Here is a 16276-nt window from a genome sequence, read left to right on the forward strand (position 1 = left end):
ATTCAGCTAATATTTTATCTGGCTATCAATTTCAGCATCTTCAGTGGTCAAATTCAGCTTCCAGCATTCACACTAGCATTATCTAATGCTATATATCTAGTTCATAATTATGTTAAAAAGTTACGGTTTGAACGTTTTAAACTTGAGTGTTCAATAAATGTTTATCCTGTTCGGCCCGCGACCTCAGGTGTGTTTTGGATTTTGGAGTTTTAGACGTTCAGATGCTGCAGGAGAGCTCGACTCGCCGTTGTTGTCCGGTCTGACAGAAGGTCTGGTCTAGTGAATGGAGAACCCTGAGGACCACGGTGGGGGGGCTGGTCTGAATAATTCAGATCATGAGTCCAAAAACTAGAAATATTTGAGGAAAAGTGAAAATGTTTCACATTTACTTTGTCTGTAGAAGCAGAATATCACTCATAATCTGACCGGTCTGTTTGACACATCAATTCTTTGAGTCCAGATCATCTGTTTAAACTCTCCCACTAGCTTACAGCCCCCACAGCACAACCTGACATCAGCAGTGCAACAAAAGAAGGCCAGAAACATCATTTCTGTCCAGTCGTGCGGTTCTGATCCAGATTCCAGCTCAGAGCAGGAAAACAAGGACGTTCATGGATCTACCTGTCAGCAGGTGGATGCATCAGAATGGGGCGGAGCTTGGAGCTTTTGGCCTGTCGTAGTAACTTGTAGGTCACTTTTACAAACTTTTTTGAATGGCTTTTTTACATCTGCTTCTGACACACAACAATTTAAATACTTAAATACCGTATTATCCGGACTATAAATTGTGTTTATTTTCCTAGATAGTCCAGTAGTGCAACTTTTACTCAGGAGTTACTTATTTGTGATTTTCTAAAACATAAATATACTCATACATTTGTTATTCACCCACTAACAACTGCTGTAGGTCTATGTGTCAGGATTGGCTGCTGACAACAATGCAGAAGAAGAAGAAGAGGAGGCGCCGTCCAGAACAAACATGGAGAATCTTCTCCACACACAGTGGGAGTGTGTAGTTTATGAACACGTTTCTTCAGAAGACGCGGCGGACGTGAATTTGATGCAAAATCTCGTTGAGTTTGAATGAAATGTTACGTCGGACTTGGAGAATTCTTTCGTAAATGTTGGACTCTTTTTTTAAGTGCGACTTATATATGTTTTTTTCTTCTTTATTATGCATTTTTTGGCTCCTGCGACTTAAACTCACAGTAATCAGAAATGCAACTTTTAATGTAATGTTCTGTATATTTTGTACGTCATTATCATCAGAAAAATTCTACAGGAACATTTTAAAAACACTGAAGACATCGTTTTGATCGTAGTGGATCTTTGAGCGGATTTAGGTGAAACTGGAACGACGTCGTTTTCTCTCAGTCATGAACTTCCTCTCGATGATGCAGTCAAGTCTCGGAGCGGCGGTCTGACCTGCAGTCGCCTCAGTCCCAGCCGCCAGCATCTCCACGCTGACGTTTGATCTGACTGGTGGCTTGGCCGGATCCCAGACTTGGATGCGGTTGTTTATGGCTCGCCGTGCAGCCAGCCAATCCCAGAGCAGGACGAGGCTTTCTATTAAACGGATTCAGTTCTGATGCATCATTTTGTCAGGTCACTGCAGAAACCCGGAGCTCAAACTCGCAGCTTCACTCTCCGACTCGCCTCCAGTCGTTTCCAGATTAGTCTCTGACGCTCCGGTTCGTTCATGGAAAGATTGAATCAGATTATCCGTCTGTAGACAGAGAAGATCTGATTATACAGACAAATGTTGGGCTGATGTTCTTTTAACTGCACAACCGTGATATTAAAGCAATAAAGCAACCGTCTCTGGGCCTTTTCATTGGCTCGTCATCAACCAATAAATCCAGCCGAACAGCTGAGTCAGTGTTCTATAGAACACGCTGGAGTTCGTCTCTTTGGGACTTGAAACCAAACTGACTAGAGAACCTGTTCCTCCAACATTTGGGACAACAAGTGAAAACATGGAGAAGGCTTTGAAGTTGAGCCACGTCAACGCGTGCTGAGGTGGGACCAAGTCACAAGTGAGTCTCAGCCAAGACAGACAAATCCCAAGTCAAGATTTGTGACTTGACCTAGTACTTGAGGACCAAGTCAAGGTGGGACTAACTCATTGCTTTGCATGTCAGAAGTGAGTCAAGTCTTTGTCCTCAAGTCACACGTCACAAGTTGCAACTCAAGACCAACAAAACTCAAATAAAGACTGACAAGTCCCACGTCAAAACTGGCAAACCAAAGTCAAAACTAACAAGTCACAAATCAAGACCAAGTCCTCCCATTGACTGTTTCAAGTCTTTTGGGTTATTCCAGCAACAGAGTAGTATTATTTACAGACAGTTCTTGAATTTAGGAACCGTTCTGTTAATCAAACTTTAGAATGTTGCCTTATCAGAAAATTGTGTAACTCCGCCCACTGTGGTCGTGCAATCCCACTTAAAACTCCGTAACAAAACCCAGTTTGTAATGAAACAGATTCAACTACAGCTAACAGTTACTTAGCCATTAAGCTAGTGTTAGCTTTCCAGCAGAACGTACCGTTGTTTGTGGAACTTCAAGCGTTGGATGAAGCTGGACGTTGTCGAGTCCGTTCTCTTCCAACTGTGAACCTCTGAGTCTTTTTCTCAAACAGTCTGGCGCCGTGTTTGAGCGATCGTCTTCATTGGTTGAAGCAGATCCATGGATACTCAAAGGGAGAGAGAGCGCTCTACATTAACACACGCTTTAATCTGTTGCTGTTGGGGAAATAGCGAGTCTTTTCAGTCTAGTGGCTCAAGTCCACAGTGAAGTCACGAGTTACTGCTGGTGATGCCTTAACACCGACTTTTATTGGACTTTTTAGCTCATTCTTTGTTTATACAGTTAATGTAGTTCCAGCTGAGTCTTATTTTGTTGAGTCAAAGTCATGACTCGAGTTCAAGTCATGCGACTCAAGTCCTCATCTGGTGAAGAAATGAACACGGAGCTCCTTCCATGTTCTCATGAAAAAGTCGACTCGGGACGGTTGTGCTTACTTCTTTTATTCACAGACGGAAAAACAAGCCTAAACATTTTTCAACACGTTGGTTCCTTAAGGCCAAAAGATTTGGATCAGCAAAAGTCAAGTTGCTCAGAAAAACATTTTCTTAGAGAAACTAGGAGGCTTTTCATTGGTAAAGAGTACTAAGACACTTCAACTTCCTCGTTTTGTTTCTTCACTCAAGCAGTTAAAACTGGAATCCATAAAATACAATAAAAATATTTTCATACCAACATTTTGATCTCTGCTTTCAACACATGAGCACATTCTATGGACCTCCTCAGCTTGTTCCTACATCTGTAAACTAAAACAGCAGTTTCCATGCATGGCTGGACACATGAAGGCAAGCGACGTACGGCACGTGTCCTTATTTCACGGTTTCTAAGTCAAACGAAGACCTTTAGTTTAAGCCTGATGTGCTTTTACACAAAGAAAACTCCACTATTTGTACATCTCAGTCAGCATGACGGTTCTCTGACCGGCGTCTCGTACCTGAGACGGACGGGCCCTTTCCCTCCACCTGAACAGATTCTCAGAAATCAAACGTCTGCTGTTTCATTCCTTCCTGCTGATGCGCCGTTTGGTGGCTCCAAATAACGGCTGAATGACATAAGTGTGAATGAAAGCAGACGAGGCTGTCCACTCTTTATTAACATTCTGCTCCTTTCATCTCAGCCCGGCGAGAAGCTGAGCTGCTGCCAAAAGAGGAGAATCCTTTCATGCACAAGAGACAGATCTAATCTAGGCATGCAGGAAAGAGCCTCATCATCCACCCGACGGAGGAGCATCATTTCATTTCCTCTGTGTGGCGACAGGCTCAGACAATGATGGGGGGGCACGAGGACTTGGTTGTCATGATGAATATTCATCAGAACTCTGAATGGGAAGACGGAGAGCCCGGCTGAACAATGCAGCATTACCGTCAGCCTGCAGCCGACGAGGACGCCATGACGGAGAGTTCACCTGCAGATGTCAGGGGAGCTCCCCAAAATAATGCATTTATAGAAATAAATAAACAAAGTAGATAAATAAATACAGAGAAAAGGATTTAGTGTCCAGCTTGGAGAAATAGAGAATCTAGAAAGTTCAAATCGTTCAACTCAAGAACCTTCAGAGTGGATGTAAACCTGAACACAAACGGATGTTTGCTTCTTCTCTAACAAGCAAACAAGTGTGTTATGATAGAGAAACTTTTAGCAAACTTGGAAATCCCGATGGCAGAGTTGGAGCTGGATTATCGGATCTGTTAGTGAAGGTTCTGCCTCTAAATCCCTAAATGAAACCACAGATCCAAAATATATCCATCAAAAGATTACAACAACAGTGTCATAAAGTTGACGCAGAAGTTTCAGGAATCAAACCCTTTTTCCTACTGCAGATGAAATCAGATTCTTTCTGTAGGAACCAGCTGGATCCACACGGATCCGTTAGATCCGGTGAAATGATCCCAATGAAACCAAACCTGAACTGGTTTAAATGAACCCGCAGGAGAACAGAACCCGCCGCTAACGGGTTTGGTAGCGCTCCACCCCTCCAGTAGCACCTGGTTTCACAGTGAATCACATTGTACCAGCTCAGTGGCCCTGTGGTAGAGTGTCTGCTTCGAGATTGGAAGGTCTGGAGTTCAAATCCAGGACAAGTCATACCAAAGACTCTAAAAATGACCCAGTGCCTCCCTGATTGACACTCAGCAATAAGGGGTTGATGGGGGGGTTAAACCAGGGGTCCCCAAACTTTTCTTGTGAGGGCCACATGACTGTTTTCTTCTCTGATGGGGGGCGGCTTGTAGGCCAATAGAAACAGTGCAACAATCACAGCCTAAACGTACAGATTTGCAGTTTTCCAGAAAGCCACACAGCCAAATTTTAAATGACTCATTTCTGTAATCTTTACATAAAAATAATACTAAAACAATTTAAAAACTAGATATATAGCATTACCTGTGGTAGATTAGTAGCTGAAGATGTTTAAATTGATAGCTAAAATCACAGAAGCCGATAGCTGAAAACGCTGAAACTAATAGCTAGCTAAAATATTAGCTAGACTTCAAAACAGCCTAAAAAACTGAAAAATTAATTAGCCAAAACAGCTAGCATGTAGCTGAAATATTAGCTAAATGCCAAATTCGCTTAAAAAACTGGAAAAATATCTCGTTTAGCCAAAACAGTTTGGGGGGCTCGGCCAAAGGTGGCGGAGGGCCAGATCCGGCCCGCGGGCCGATGTTTGGGGAACCCCCGGATTAAACTACAGAATGGTTCCTGAGCGCGGCTGTGTCTGCAGCTCACCGCTCCCCCAGGAGAGAGGTCAAATGTGGAGATCAAATTCACTCACTGAGGTGTTTGACAACAATTATTAAAACTATCTGTTAATCTACCACTTTATTATGGATTTTTGCCATCAGTTATTCTGAAAATATCATTTCAAGAAAGTCATTGAGACTGATGGTGGTCAGTCACATGACGTTCACGCTGACCTGGAGGCCAAAACAGCAATCCAAGATTGGGGAGGGGGGCCAGACTACATGGAGGTATAAACATTCAGAGTTTGATTTGATTTGGATCAACATGCTGTAATCTGGTGGATACAGAGGATCAAGTCTTTGTCCTAAAGCGAAGCCGACTGCTAATGCTAAAGCTAACACTAGCCAAAGAACAGGGGTCTGCAACCTTTGCCGGTAGAAGAGCCATTTCAGCCTGTTTGGTACTGATCAAGACCTCATAGGAACCGCTAAACTTCTGTTTTTTTGGCCCTTTATTGAAATTTGATAGTACTTTTACATCACTACATTGATATTTCTTTTATGATAAATAGGAATTACATTTATTTTTGGGCACAACTTAATACATAAATGTTAAGATAAACTAGAATTTTAAGTTGTTTTTTGCTTTTGACAGAAACTCATATGACCTTCTTTCAAAATAAAAGCCTCCCTGTCCCAAACAGGAACATTCAAGTGAAGGAAATGCATTCCTAAAAATAACACGAGACAAAAATGATTTTTTTTTTTTTAGTATACTTTTTTAGTATTTGTAATCTGTGTATTCTGGAGGAAATGAAGAGCAAACAAGATCTACTGATGTCAGCAGGGACATAAAAACCACAACAGTTTATCTTCCAGGTTCACCTCAGCCGTAAACTTAACTAAAATAAATTAAATCGATGCTAAGTTAGCAACCCTTACTTTAAAAACGACTATTTTATTTTTCATTAGCCAGAGAGCTTCTGTGGGGGGCCAAAGAGCCACGTGTGAGCCTCAGGTTGCAGACCCCTGCCATAGAACATGTGGTTTGTGGGCGGAGTCGTGGGCGGAGTCATCCAGGAATCTCATTTATAAAACTATTCAGAAACTTCTCGTAAAAACTACCTGAGATGCAGCTCGTTGCAGCAGAAAACCAACAGCAACAGTTTGACACCAACAAGAGCTGCAGACGTTAAAAAGGGGTCGGATCAGAGAGTCCCCGGGGGCCACGGGGGGGTCTCTAAAGATGGAGGCTGACTGACAAAAATCCAGCGGGTTATCACAGAATTATGAAACCTAAGAAGGGATTTTATTTTCCACAAATGTTGGGATTTTCTTTGTTCTCTATCCTCCCTCTCTATCAGGATTTTGTATTTTTTATTTTTTATTTTTTTTTGGGGGGGGGTCTCTTCATTCAGTCACAGCTCCTCTTTCCTGTGACTCTGCTGGAAGAATGTCGCTCCGTCAGTGATTGTCATTAACCGAGGTGATAGAAAGTGTCAGTGGAGACGAGAACGAACATCGAAGCTCTAAGGTGTCGGATCGGTCTGTGTGAAGCGGTGTTACGTTTCATTTCTCCTCAGGTTTCAGGTTCTGGTTTGATGAAAACAGAAACACACCATTTTTTCCTTTGTTCTCTGGTTATATCACCGTTCGGTTTGGCGCTCACACGTTTGCATCTGGCTGAGCTCAGACGCCTTCAGACAAACTTCGTTTCCTCTGGGATTTCTTCCTCCACAGCACAACAGGGTTCTGTAAAGGTGCATTCACACCGAACGCCATTCGAGCCACAAATTCCCTGCTCATCGCCTGTCAAAAAATGTGTTCCTGAGTTTGACGCCACGGCCACTAGTGGGAGGAGCTACCAGCTAATACATTTAGGATGATAGCTATAAGGAACGGTGTCTGGATATCTCACTTAGAATGTTAAAAAACAAATCAAGTTTATTGATAGTAAAGAGTTCTACAAAAACATCAGTAATCATGTCTCCATGTCTGATGTGATATGATTATTATTAAACTTTGTCCCGGTATAAGGGGCTGTGTCTGTATGACAGCCGCTTCCAGGGTGTTTCTGTGTCTCTGTGGCTGAGCTTGAAGGCTCTCTGTCTCGTATTAACCTGAGGGGGAAAAAAAAATAAATACATTTTGTTTAATGTCTGGATCATTAAGATCGTAAACATTGTTCTGCTTCTCCTGGAGGACGTTTCAGTTTGGCCACTAGGTGGTGATCAAGCTATAGCATTACACCTTATTCCAGAAGAAGAAGAATGAGGGAAAAAAATATGTTTTAGACCATAAATGGTTACTTTAAGAAGTATTTCTTTAAAAGAGTTTGGAAAATTCACATAAAGATGTTTATTTAGTCAAAATGTGTGTTTAGGTCGACCAAGCGTTAGCATTAGCTGTCCTATGGGAAATCCCATTATACGTTAGCATCAAGCTAGTGTCTTTAGCTTCATGTGCTAAACCGATTTATATTGTTATGAATCGATTATTGATCTGTTAAATCGATCCATCGATTGTATCAATCCAGCTCTAGTATTCTACCTGCTTATCGAGTCCCTGAAACCGTCACGCTCCTGACTGGCGGATGTGACGTGATCCATCAAACTTCAGGTATTTACATTTTGTCCGCGCCGCCCGATTTGCACCTCGTCGCTCAAATGGAGCTGCTGGCAGGCTTTCACGCCGCGGCGTCGCTCAAATCGCACCGCGGGACTTCAGATCTCCTCGCGTCGCCTCTGTAACATTGACCTGACATTGAAACTAGTCGCCGCCGCCGCACGAGTCCCGTCGGTGTGAATGCACCTTCAAAAGACCATCTGAACCATCAGCAGCTGCAGGAACGAGAACACCTCATACCATCAGGACGTTCCACCTGGACTGTGAAACTAGAACCTGTTTGCACGTTTGAATGTTTGGACGTCACATCTAAAGCTGAACAAAGCGAGTTGGGGGAAACGGCGCTGGAGGAGGATGGATGAAGCCCTGCTACACTGGGCTGTGGTCTGGAGAGGCATGTGCGGCTTTCAGTGTTACACACTCGGCGGCGGCGGTGGCGTCCTTGGTTCTGTGAGGACTTCTGAACAGCGTCTCGCTCAGGTTAGCCGTCAGCTTGTCCGTCAGCTCTGCTGTTACAGTTTGTGGACCAAAGCCCACGGCGTCCGGCAGCTGAGGTGAGCATTCTTCTGGGGTCTCCGGCAGCTGTCCAGATCGTTTGCCGTCCTCCTGAGAGTCACCTTGAGGTCCTTTCTCAGAGATGGGGGGATGCGTCAGAGGAGAAGAGGGCGTGTGGACCTCAGAGCGTGTGATGGGATTCTGCGTCTTTCCTTTTGGAGCTTCGGGCGAGCAGCCGGCGCCATCTCCGGCCTCCTCGTCGGGAGCGCTGACGATGCGAGGCAGCGTGCTGTGGTAGCTGCTCTCCAGCGGGTAGTTCACGCTTTCCCCTCGCCGCAGCGGGGTCCGGTGCCTCTCAAAGGAGGACTGGAAGTGCCGGACGCCAGGGTCGCTCCACTGTTTATGCCGCTGCCACTGCTTACGCAGATGGATTCGAGAGCGGTACTTTCTAGGAGACTCCTGCTGGTCAAACTGGGGGTCGTGGCGCAGGAACTCGTGGAAGAGGGCGTCCGTCTTCTCGTCGATGCTGTAGTCCCGCTGATGGAGGGTCAGCGTCTGCGCTGGAGGCTCCGCGGCGTCTCGAGGCGTGATCATCTGCCCGTATGTGAGCCAGCTCAGAGAATCGGCGTCTCTATTAGCGGCGCCGAGCAGCAGGTCGTCTTCAGGCTCCTCCTCAAAGAGGTGGAGCTCAAAACTCTCCCCGATTGTTCCTGTTCGCCCCGCGTTGGTGAAATGGTGGCGTTTCTCGTGGGCCGTCCGGTCTTTGGGACTCCCCGTGACGCTGCTGCTTCCGAAGAGTCGCAGGTCGTCCGGACCTCGCGGCGGCGCCTCTATGGATGCGTAACCGCTGTCCATCTGCAGCAGTTTACGAGTCCCGGACTCTGCTTCCCCTCCGCCGCGCTCCGACTCCACGCCGCCCTGTTTGCTCCTGGTTGACTTCTGCGCCTCAGACTTGTCCTTAACACTCGTGACGCCGTCATCCTCCATCTCCGCCTCATCCCCCAAATCCTGGGATGAGACGCTCAGGAGGCGCTCTCGCGAGCAGACGCTGTCGGCGTCGCTGCAGACGGAGCTGCGGTCGTTGTTGCTGCTCTGGTCGGAGGCGGCGTACTGCTCGAGCGAGGCGCGTAGCGTCCAGATGTCTCGGTAAAGCGACTGCGGGTCCTGTGTGGGCGGGCCGTTGGGGGAGCTGGCACGTCCCCTCCTCACCACAGAGGGCATGTCGTGGGGATCGAGGGACAGGCCAACCTCCCCAGGTCCACTGTGGCTGCAGCCAGGCTCCGCCTCCACCTCTACCCTGTATGCACACAGAGATGGAGGGATGAGAGAAGATGTAAAACAGGAGAGAAACGACACAAGTGTCAGAGCGTTCAGAGGATTCCAGATGCAACAGTTTCACTTCTATGATGCGATGGTCGCTGCGGTTTATGTCCCTCAAAGCCGTGTGAGAGGAGGAAAACAAAGGAGAGAGTTCATCAAATCCCTACTGAAGGATTTTGTCTTACTGACCAAATATCAACAAATAACGACGGGAAATCGAGACTTTGTTTATGCAACATTGGGAAATAAATAAACAATGAAGTTTGTTTTTTCTGCAACATTCATGCTGCTGACTTAGAATTCTGCATCACCAGACGACGACTGAGGAGGAAGGATTCCTTCAGAAGATTCACAGAAAAGCAAGAAAGTGTTTGTCAGTCACAGATTCTGACATTTCTTCCTCAAAAGCACAAGTCAAAGTCACGGCCCGGGGGCCGGATCCGGCCCTCCAGGTCATTTATTTTATTGTTATTAATGACCCGATGTTATCTTGTTCTCATTTCTAACTTGTATAATTTTGACAAAATATATTTTTATAGAGAGTAAAATATTGAAAGTTATTTAAGGTTTAAGTTGATTTATTCTGGAATAATATTCCTGCCTTTTTATTATTCATAATTATGTTAAAAAGTTACAGTTTTAAAGTTTTAAAAATTGGCATTCTGATAGTTTTTTGGACTATTTGGGGATTTACTGAGATTTTTTTAGGCTATTTCATGCTAGCTGTTTTGACCAACCTAGTTTTTTTTAGTTTGTTAGGCTAATTTGGCATTTAGCTAATATTTTAGCTGCTATCAACCTCTGCGTTTTTATCTACCAATTTCCGCATCTTCAGCAGCCAAATTCAGCTTCCAGCATTCACACTAACATTTTCTCAGGTAATGTTATATATCTAGTTCATAATTATGTTAAAAAGTTACTGTTTTAAAGTTATAATAATGTAGTTTCAGAGTGTTTAATAAATGTTTATCCTGTTCAGCTCTGCAACTTAAGGTGTTTTAGGAACTCGGTATGGGAGCTGTAGGTGTGGGATCTGATGACTCCTGCAGCCGAGAGGAGTACACTGACCTCCTTCCACTCCTACTTCTGACTTTCTAAAAGAGTGGAGCCAGGAAGAGCAAGCAGGCGGCGCCATGTGTGATGACCAGACCAAATCAGAACTTTCTGACGACCCAAGTATCTTAATGTTCTGAAAGGTCATTTGGTAGAGTGACCACCTGAAACTGGGAGATTACGGGTTGGATTTGTAGGTTATTTCACTCTGGATTGTAATCTCTGACATCAGAAACCCAACAAGTTTTCTGGAATGACCGATTGAGCTGGCCGAGGTCAAGTTTTTTTGGAGTCTACGATGACACGCCACTTTACTATCAGAGGAACAGATCATAGATGTGATGGAGATAAACGCAGGGAAGCGGATGGAGATGTTTGGACACGGCCAGAGGAGGAAGAGTGATGATGCTGAGGATGGAGATACCAGGAGAAAGACCAAAGAGGAGGTGCATGGGTGGAGAGGAGGACATGAAGACGGTTGGAGTTGTCATTCACCCTTTTTGTGCCTTTGTCACCTCCACCTGCATCTCCTTGTTCTACTTTCCTCTCGGTGTCCAACCTTCTCTGAAGCTTCCTCATTCCATCACCAGATCTTCTAAACTGCTCTCCAAGTTCCCTCCTTTCTGTTTCCCTGATCCATTTAGCTGGAGCTGTCCAGTCATCTGGAAGAACCTTCTGATCTTCCAAAGATTCTTTCATTTCCTGTTATTTATCACAGACCACCACCATCTGTCCTCCATTCCTGTCCTGAACACCAAACTCCTTCTCACCTCTGTTCCCTTCACCAACATGTCCCTTAAAATCTACTCTAATCACCAGTCTCTCCCCTCTAGAGATACCAGGGATCACCTCATGGGACCTCCTCGTGGGATCACCACGTGGGATCTCATCAGGGATCACTTCATGGGATCTCATCAGTGATCTCCTCGTGGGATCTCCTCAATGATCTCCTTGTGGGATCTCCTCAGTGATCTCCTCGTGGGATCTCATCAGGGATCTCCTCGTGGGATCTCATCAGGGATCACCTCGTGGGATCTCATCAGGGATCACTTCATGGGATCTCATCAGTGATCTCCTCGTGGGATCTCCTCAATGATCTCCTCTTGGGATCTCCTCGTGGGATCTCATCAGTGATCTCCTCATGGGATCACCCTGTGGGATCTCATAAGGGATGACCTCGTGGGATCTCATCAGTGATCTCGTCGTGGGATCTCATAAGGGATCTCCTCTTGGGATCTCATCATTGGATTTCATCATTGATCTCCTCGTGGGATCACCTTGTGGGATCTCATCAGTGATCTCCTCGTGGGATCTCCTCATGGGATCTCATCAGTGATCTCCTCATGGGATCACCTCGTGGGATCTCATAAGGGATCACCTCGTGGGATCTCATCAGTGATCTCCTCGTGGGATCTCATAAGGGATCTCCTCTTGGGATCTCATCATTGGATTTCATCATTGATCTCCACGTGGGATCTCCTCGTGGGATCTCATCAGTGTTCTCATGGGATCTCCTCGTGGGATCTCCTAAGGGATCTCCTCTTGGGATCTCATCATTGATCTCCACGTGGGATCTCCTGGTGGGATCTCATCAGTGTTCTCATGGGATCTTATAAGGGATCTCCTCTTGGGATCTCATCATTGATCTCCACGTGGGATCTCCAAGTGGGATCTTCTAAGAGTTTTCCCTCATGGATCTTCCTCCAGAATTTCTCCTCCAGATCACATCCTCCCTGGGGGGTGATACCCCCTAACAGCATTCACCCTCACACCTTCATCTTCATCCTCTCTACATCTTTTCTGATGAGATGCATAGAAACCACAATAACCTGATGTGTGGAAACACATTTGGAATCTTTTGGTGAAAATGAACCGTGGTGTCAAACCAGCCCTTCAGCGCGGCTGCTGATGTCTGCTTTGAGAGGTCCTCCTCTGTGAGTGAAGCTGCTGAACACATGAAGCTGCACGGCTTTCTCTGCTGCAACCAGACCTGAAGATCTTCCTCTGCGCTCTGGAGCTCCTGCAGAGCCTGAAATAACGCCATGCTCTGAAGTGCTCCTCGAGAGGACACTGATCAGAATGAAGTCCGACCAAAGGGAAACTTTGCTTTCCTCCTCAGTAATTTTAGTTCTGAAGAGCTTCAAATGAAGAGACTCAGAGAACGTTCAGTTAGAAAGAGGACCGTCCTCTGCTGCAGGGAAAGTCAACTTCAAATCTTGTCAGGATTTTGACTTGAAGACATTTTGAAAGTGTTTCTAAGGATCCAGACTTCAACTTAAACAGAGTTAATGTCAGATTGTGATGTAGTATTTAATTGGTGGCCGATATATTCTGATTTAATTGATTTTTTGTGGGAAGTTTCAGGACATACAGAAGCATCAAAGCCTCACAGTTTCTTCTTGCTGCCTTTATCTGCAGGAAAATGAGTGCAAATGAGCAAAGCAGTGGACAGGATGAATGGCAAGGGAATTAAAGATACCTGCCAAGGGAAGGGGGCGGTGTGGACGGAGGCGGGAGGAGGCGGGGGCTGGGCTGGCGTGGAAGGAAGGAGGCCTCCTTGGTGTGGGCGATGTACTGGATGAGGTCGATGCGGTGGGCTTCGTGGTCGTCGTGGTCCATGCTCTCGCTGGCGGCTCGCTGGCGCTGAAAGTGCCTCCTCTTCGGGGAGCCTGGCTCACGCCACACGTGAAGACAAGAGCAGTAGTGAGACAGCGGGACGAGAGAGCTGCTGTTAGCATTTCTGCAGAGGAAGGCATGTCTGCTTTGGTTTCCTGCTGGGGCTGCAGGCAGGAGGTCAGGGAGGAGTGAGAGTCCGGGATGCTGAGGAGCAGCAGGGAAAACTCGTTTGGGCTTAAATCAGATTACAACGACCAAATCTGCATGATTTAACCGTCTGCTTATGCGTTTGTCCCGCTACGCAGAGAGAAGGACTGCGGTCGGCTTCTGGAGCTTTGTGTTTAACCATCGGTTTGGCACGAAAGAGCAAAGATAAAAATCTCTTCTGCACAATCACTTCTGGTTTTAGAATAAAATTAAAACATAAATTCACTTTAAGTCCCTCCTTGACTTTTTTTTTTTTTAAACATTCTCAGTAGTGTTTTAATGATGATTATGAAGTGTGTCTTAAATGTCTTAAAAAGCCATTTTTCATGTTGATCTGCAGCCTCCGTTTACAAAATCTCCTCTGAGGGGGCGTGGCTTTTGAAGCTCCTCCCCTCCTTGATTTCCAATCCTTTCCAACTGCGGTCAAATGAGCCGCCGTTCACATTTCCGTGGTCACATCAAGAAGCTCCGTGGAGTCTGGTGGAGATTTTCCAGCGTTCTCAGTCCTGCTACCGTAAGTATTGGATGAAACTCACACCAAAAATCCAGTGATGCTGATTTGACCACAGAAATGTGAACGGCGGCTCATTTGACTGCAGTCAATGTGAAGATACCATCTTCTCTTCTCCAGAACCTGAACTAGACACTAGGAACAGATGAGGGTTTAGTGCATGTGCAGCAGAGCTGTTGATGGAAAGAAGATCATTCATTCAGACAGAGTCTGTCCAAGACAGTTTGATTGATTTGAAAGGAGAAATACTCAGAAATGATTTCTGATCACATTTGTTCTCTTTCAGAAGAAAAATGACACACAGACATGTTAAAAACTCTAAAACAGGATTTTCATCAGAGGGAGACTTTAAAGCCTTGGTCACATGATGCACCTGTACAGGTGGGGGTTGGCCATTCGAGTGCTGTAGGTTTTTGGGTTTTCCGAGTCTGTGAAAATGGAACGTATCATTGTGGTACATGTGGTAAGTGCATCATGAAGTATTCGTAAGGATTATGGAAGTTATGATGGTGTCTAACACTGTAGTCGTTAGTAAGGTGTGAGTACTGGCTCCTTACTGACCGCACAAACGCCGTCATGTAGACAGCACTAACGGGATCCTCGTTCAGTCTCCAGAACAGAGATGTTCACTTAAATGTGCTGGAACATTTTCTGCGGTTCGCTGAGCGTCTATGACCTGATATTTCCTGAGGGTCACCTGATTGACTGAGCCCTCACAGCGTTACCTCTGGTGTCCAGACTGGAGGCCCTCTGGCTGCTGTCCAGCTTCCATTTCTTGATCTTGAAGTACGGGCTGGCCCCCTCCAGACTGGCATGACGCCGCAGTTTGCTGAGGAGCTGCAGCACAGGCCTGGGGCTGTCTGCGCCGCCGCTGGCTGCAGGAGACGCTCCGTTCCCCACCACGGTCCCCGCTCCGGCGCCGCCGCCTCGGCCCCCGGCGGCCATCACCTCACCCTGAGCAAAGCCAGACACAGTCAGACAGGAAGCCTTCAGAGGAGCGCAGGAAACCTGCTGCGACAGGCTGAACGCTCAACGCTCACACGTCCACGCCGCTCTAACTGGTCAAAGAGCGAGCTGGTGATCGGGATGACTGGTGGGTGTGAGGACCCCCTCTGAGGGGTTGAACTATCGGGTAATGATCCATAAATGATCAATGAATGACAGCAGAAGCCACGTCCAGCATGAATGTTTCACAGGATTCTCTCATATTCTTCTGTCTGAGGTCAGTAAAGGTTACGCACAGAGCTGACCGCCGCCTCCTTGGCGCCTGACGCCGGAGAGCCCTCACAGAAGCTGGTGTCCATCATGGAGTTAAGAGCATCTCCAGGCAGAGCCCGACCGGGACTGCCGCTCAGGCCGGTCAGAGCGGTTTGGGGTAGGGGGCACAGCATGGGCTGCAGGGAAGCAGAGAGACAACCTCACTGTTGGGACTTTTACCATCTCAGTCAAACAGAGAAACTCCAAGGAGCAGATTTCTGCTTTCATCTCCTGCTGGACAGACGACCAACGGCCTTCTGTCGCTCCGAATGACGGACTGCTGGAAGCTGCGGCTCAGTCAGAACTCTGGAGTCAGAAGAACTGAGCTCAGCTCTTCTCTCCTCAGCAGAGAACAAACATTTCAGACTCATTTCAAAGCAATGCTGGGAGCTGAGACGTCAGCAGTCAGAGACCTGAACTCCTGTCAGCGACTTGGTGGGTCTAACCCAACAGAACTCTGAAGATACGTTCAACCGCCCTCAGAAACGCCCGTCCACGTAAACGGATGTATATGTGAACTTCAAGCTTCCGTATTCATGGATGAGGTTCTCTTCATTCACAGAAGCAACAACGGATCATGACGGAGAAATGAATCATTCCAGTTTGTGTTCGGTTGGAGTTCTATGACTCCAAGTTTTCATGCATGGGAATAGAGCTGAGGAAGGAAAAGTCTGGAACAAGATTCAGCAGATTCACTGACATGCCAAACTGAACCTCTTTATGACGAAAGAATGTCTGATTTAAGGAATAAAACAAAGAAAAAATCATGAAAAAACTTTTATAAAAACACTGAATCTGATTCTAAATTAAATGTTCAATATTATTCACAGTAAACTTCTACATTGAAATCATGTGAAGAGAGAAATAAATAATGTTCTTCTTCAGAAATAGTTGTTCTGGTGAGTTTACAGCAGCAGAAAGTGCT

The 16276-nt window shown here is 46.1% G+C and overlaps 1 protein-coding gene across 6 annotated transcripts in view; it reads right to left on the reverse strand.

Annotated features, from left to right (window-relative positions):
* Positions 1–7650: 7650 nt before the first annotated feature.
* The window catches only part of cbarpb (CACN subunit beta associated regulatory protein b), a 19318-nt gene continuing 10692 nt past the window's right edge, over positions 7651–16276 (reverse strand). For 5 of the 6 annotated variants that reach the window (XM_024265387.1, XM_024265388.1, XM_024265384.1 and 2 more), the window contains 4 exons: positions 15336–15488; positions 14820–15048; positions 13240–13429; positions 7651–9684 (listed from right to left, as the gene is read on the reverse strand). In XM_024265387.1, the coding sequence (XP_024121155.1) occupies positions 8262–9684; positions 13240–13429; positions 14820–15048; positions 15336–15488 (1995 nt within the window). In that variant the 3' untranslated portion in view covers positions 7651–8261. The remainder of the gene's footprint in view (positions 9685–13239; positions 13430–14819; positions 15049–15335; positions 15489–16276) is intronic. The other variant, XM_024265389.1, reaches the window with a different exon arrangement.

This window comes from Oryzias melastigma, linkage group LG4 (assembly GCF_002922805.2).
Source record: "Oryzias melastigma strain HK-1 linkage group LG4, ASM292280v2, whole genome shotgun sequence".
In the NCBI taxonomy this organism is placed as follows: Eukaryota; Metazoa; Chordata; class Actinopteri; order Beloniformes; family Adrianichthyidae; genus Oryzias; species Oryzias melastigma.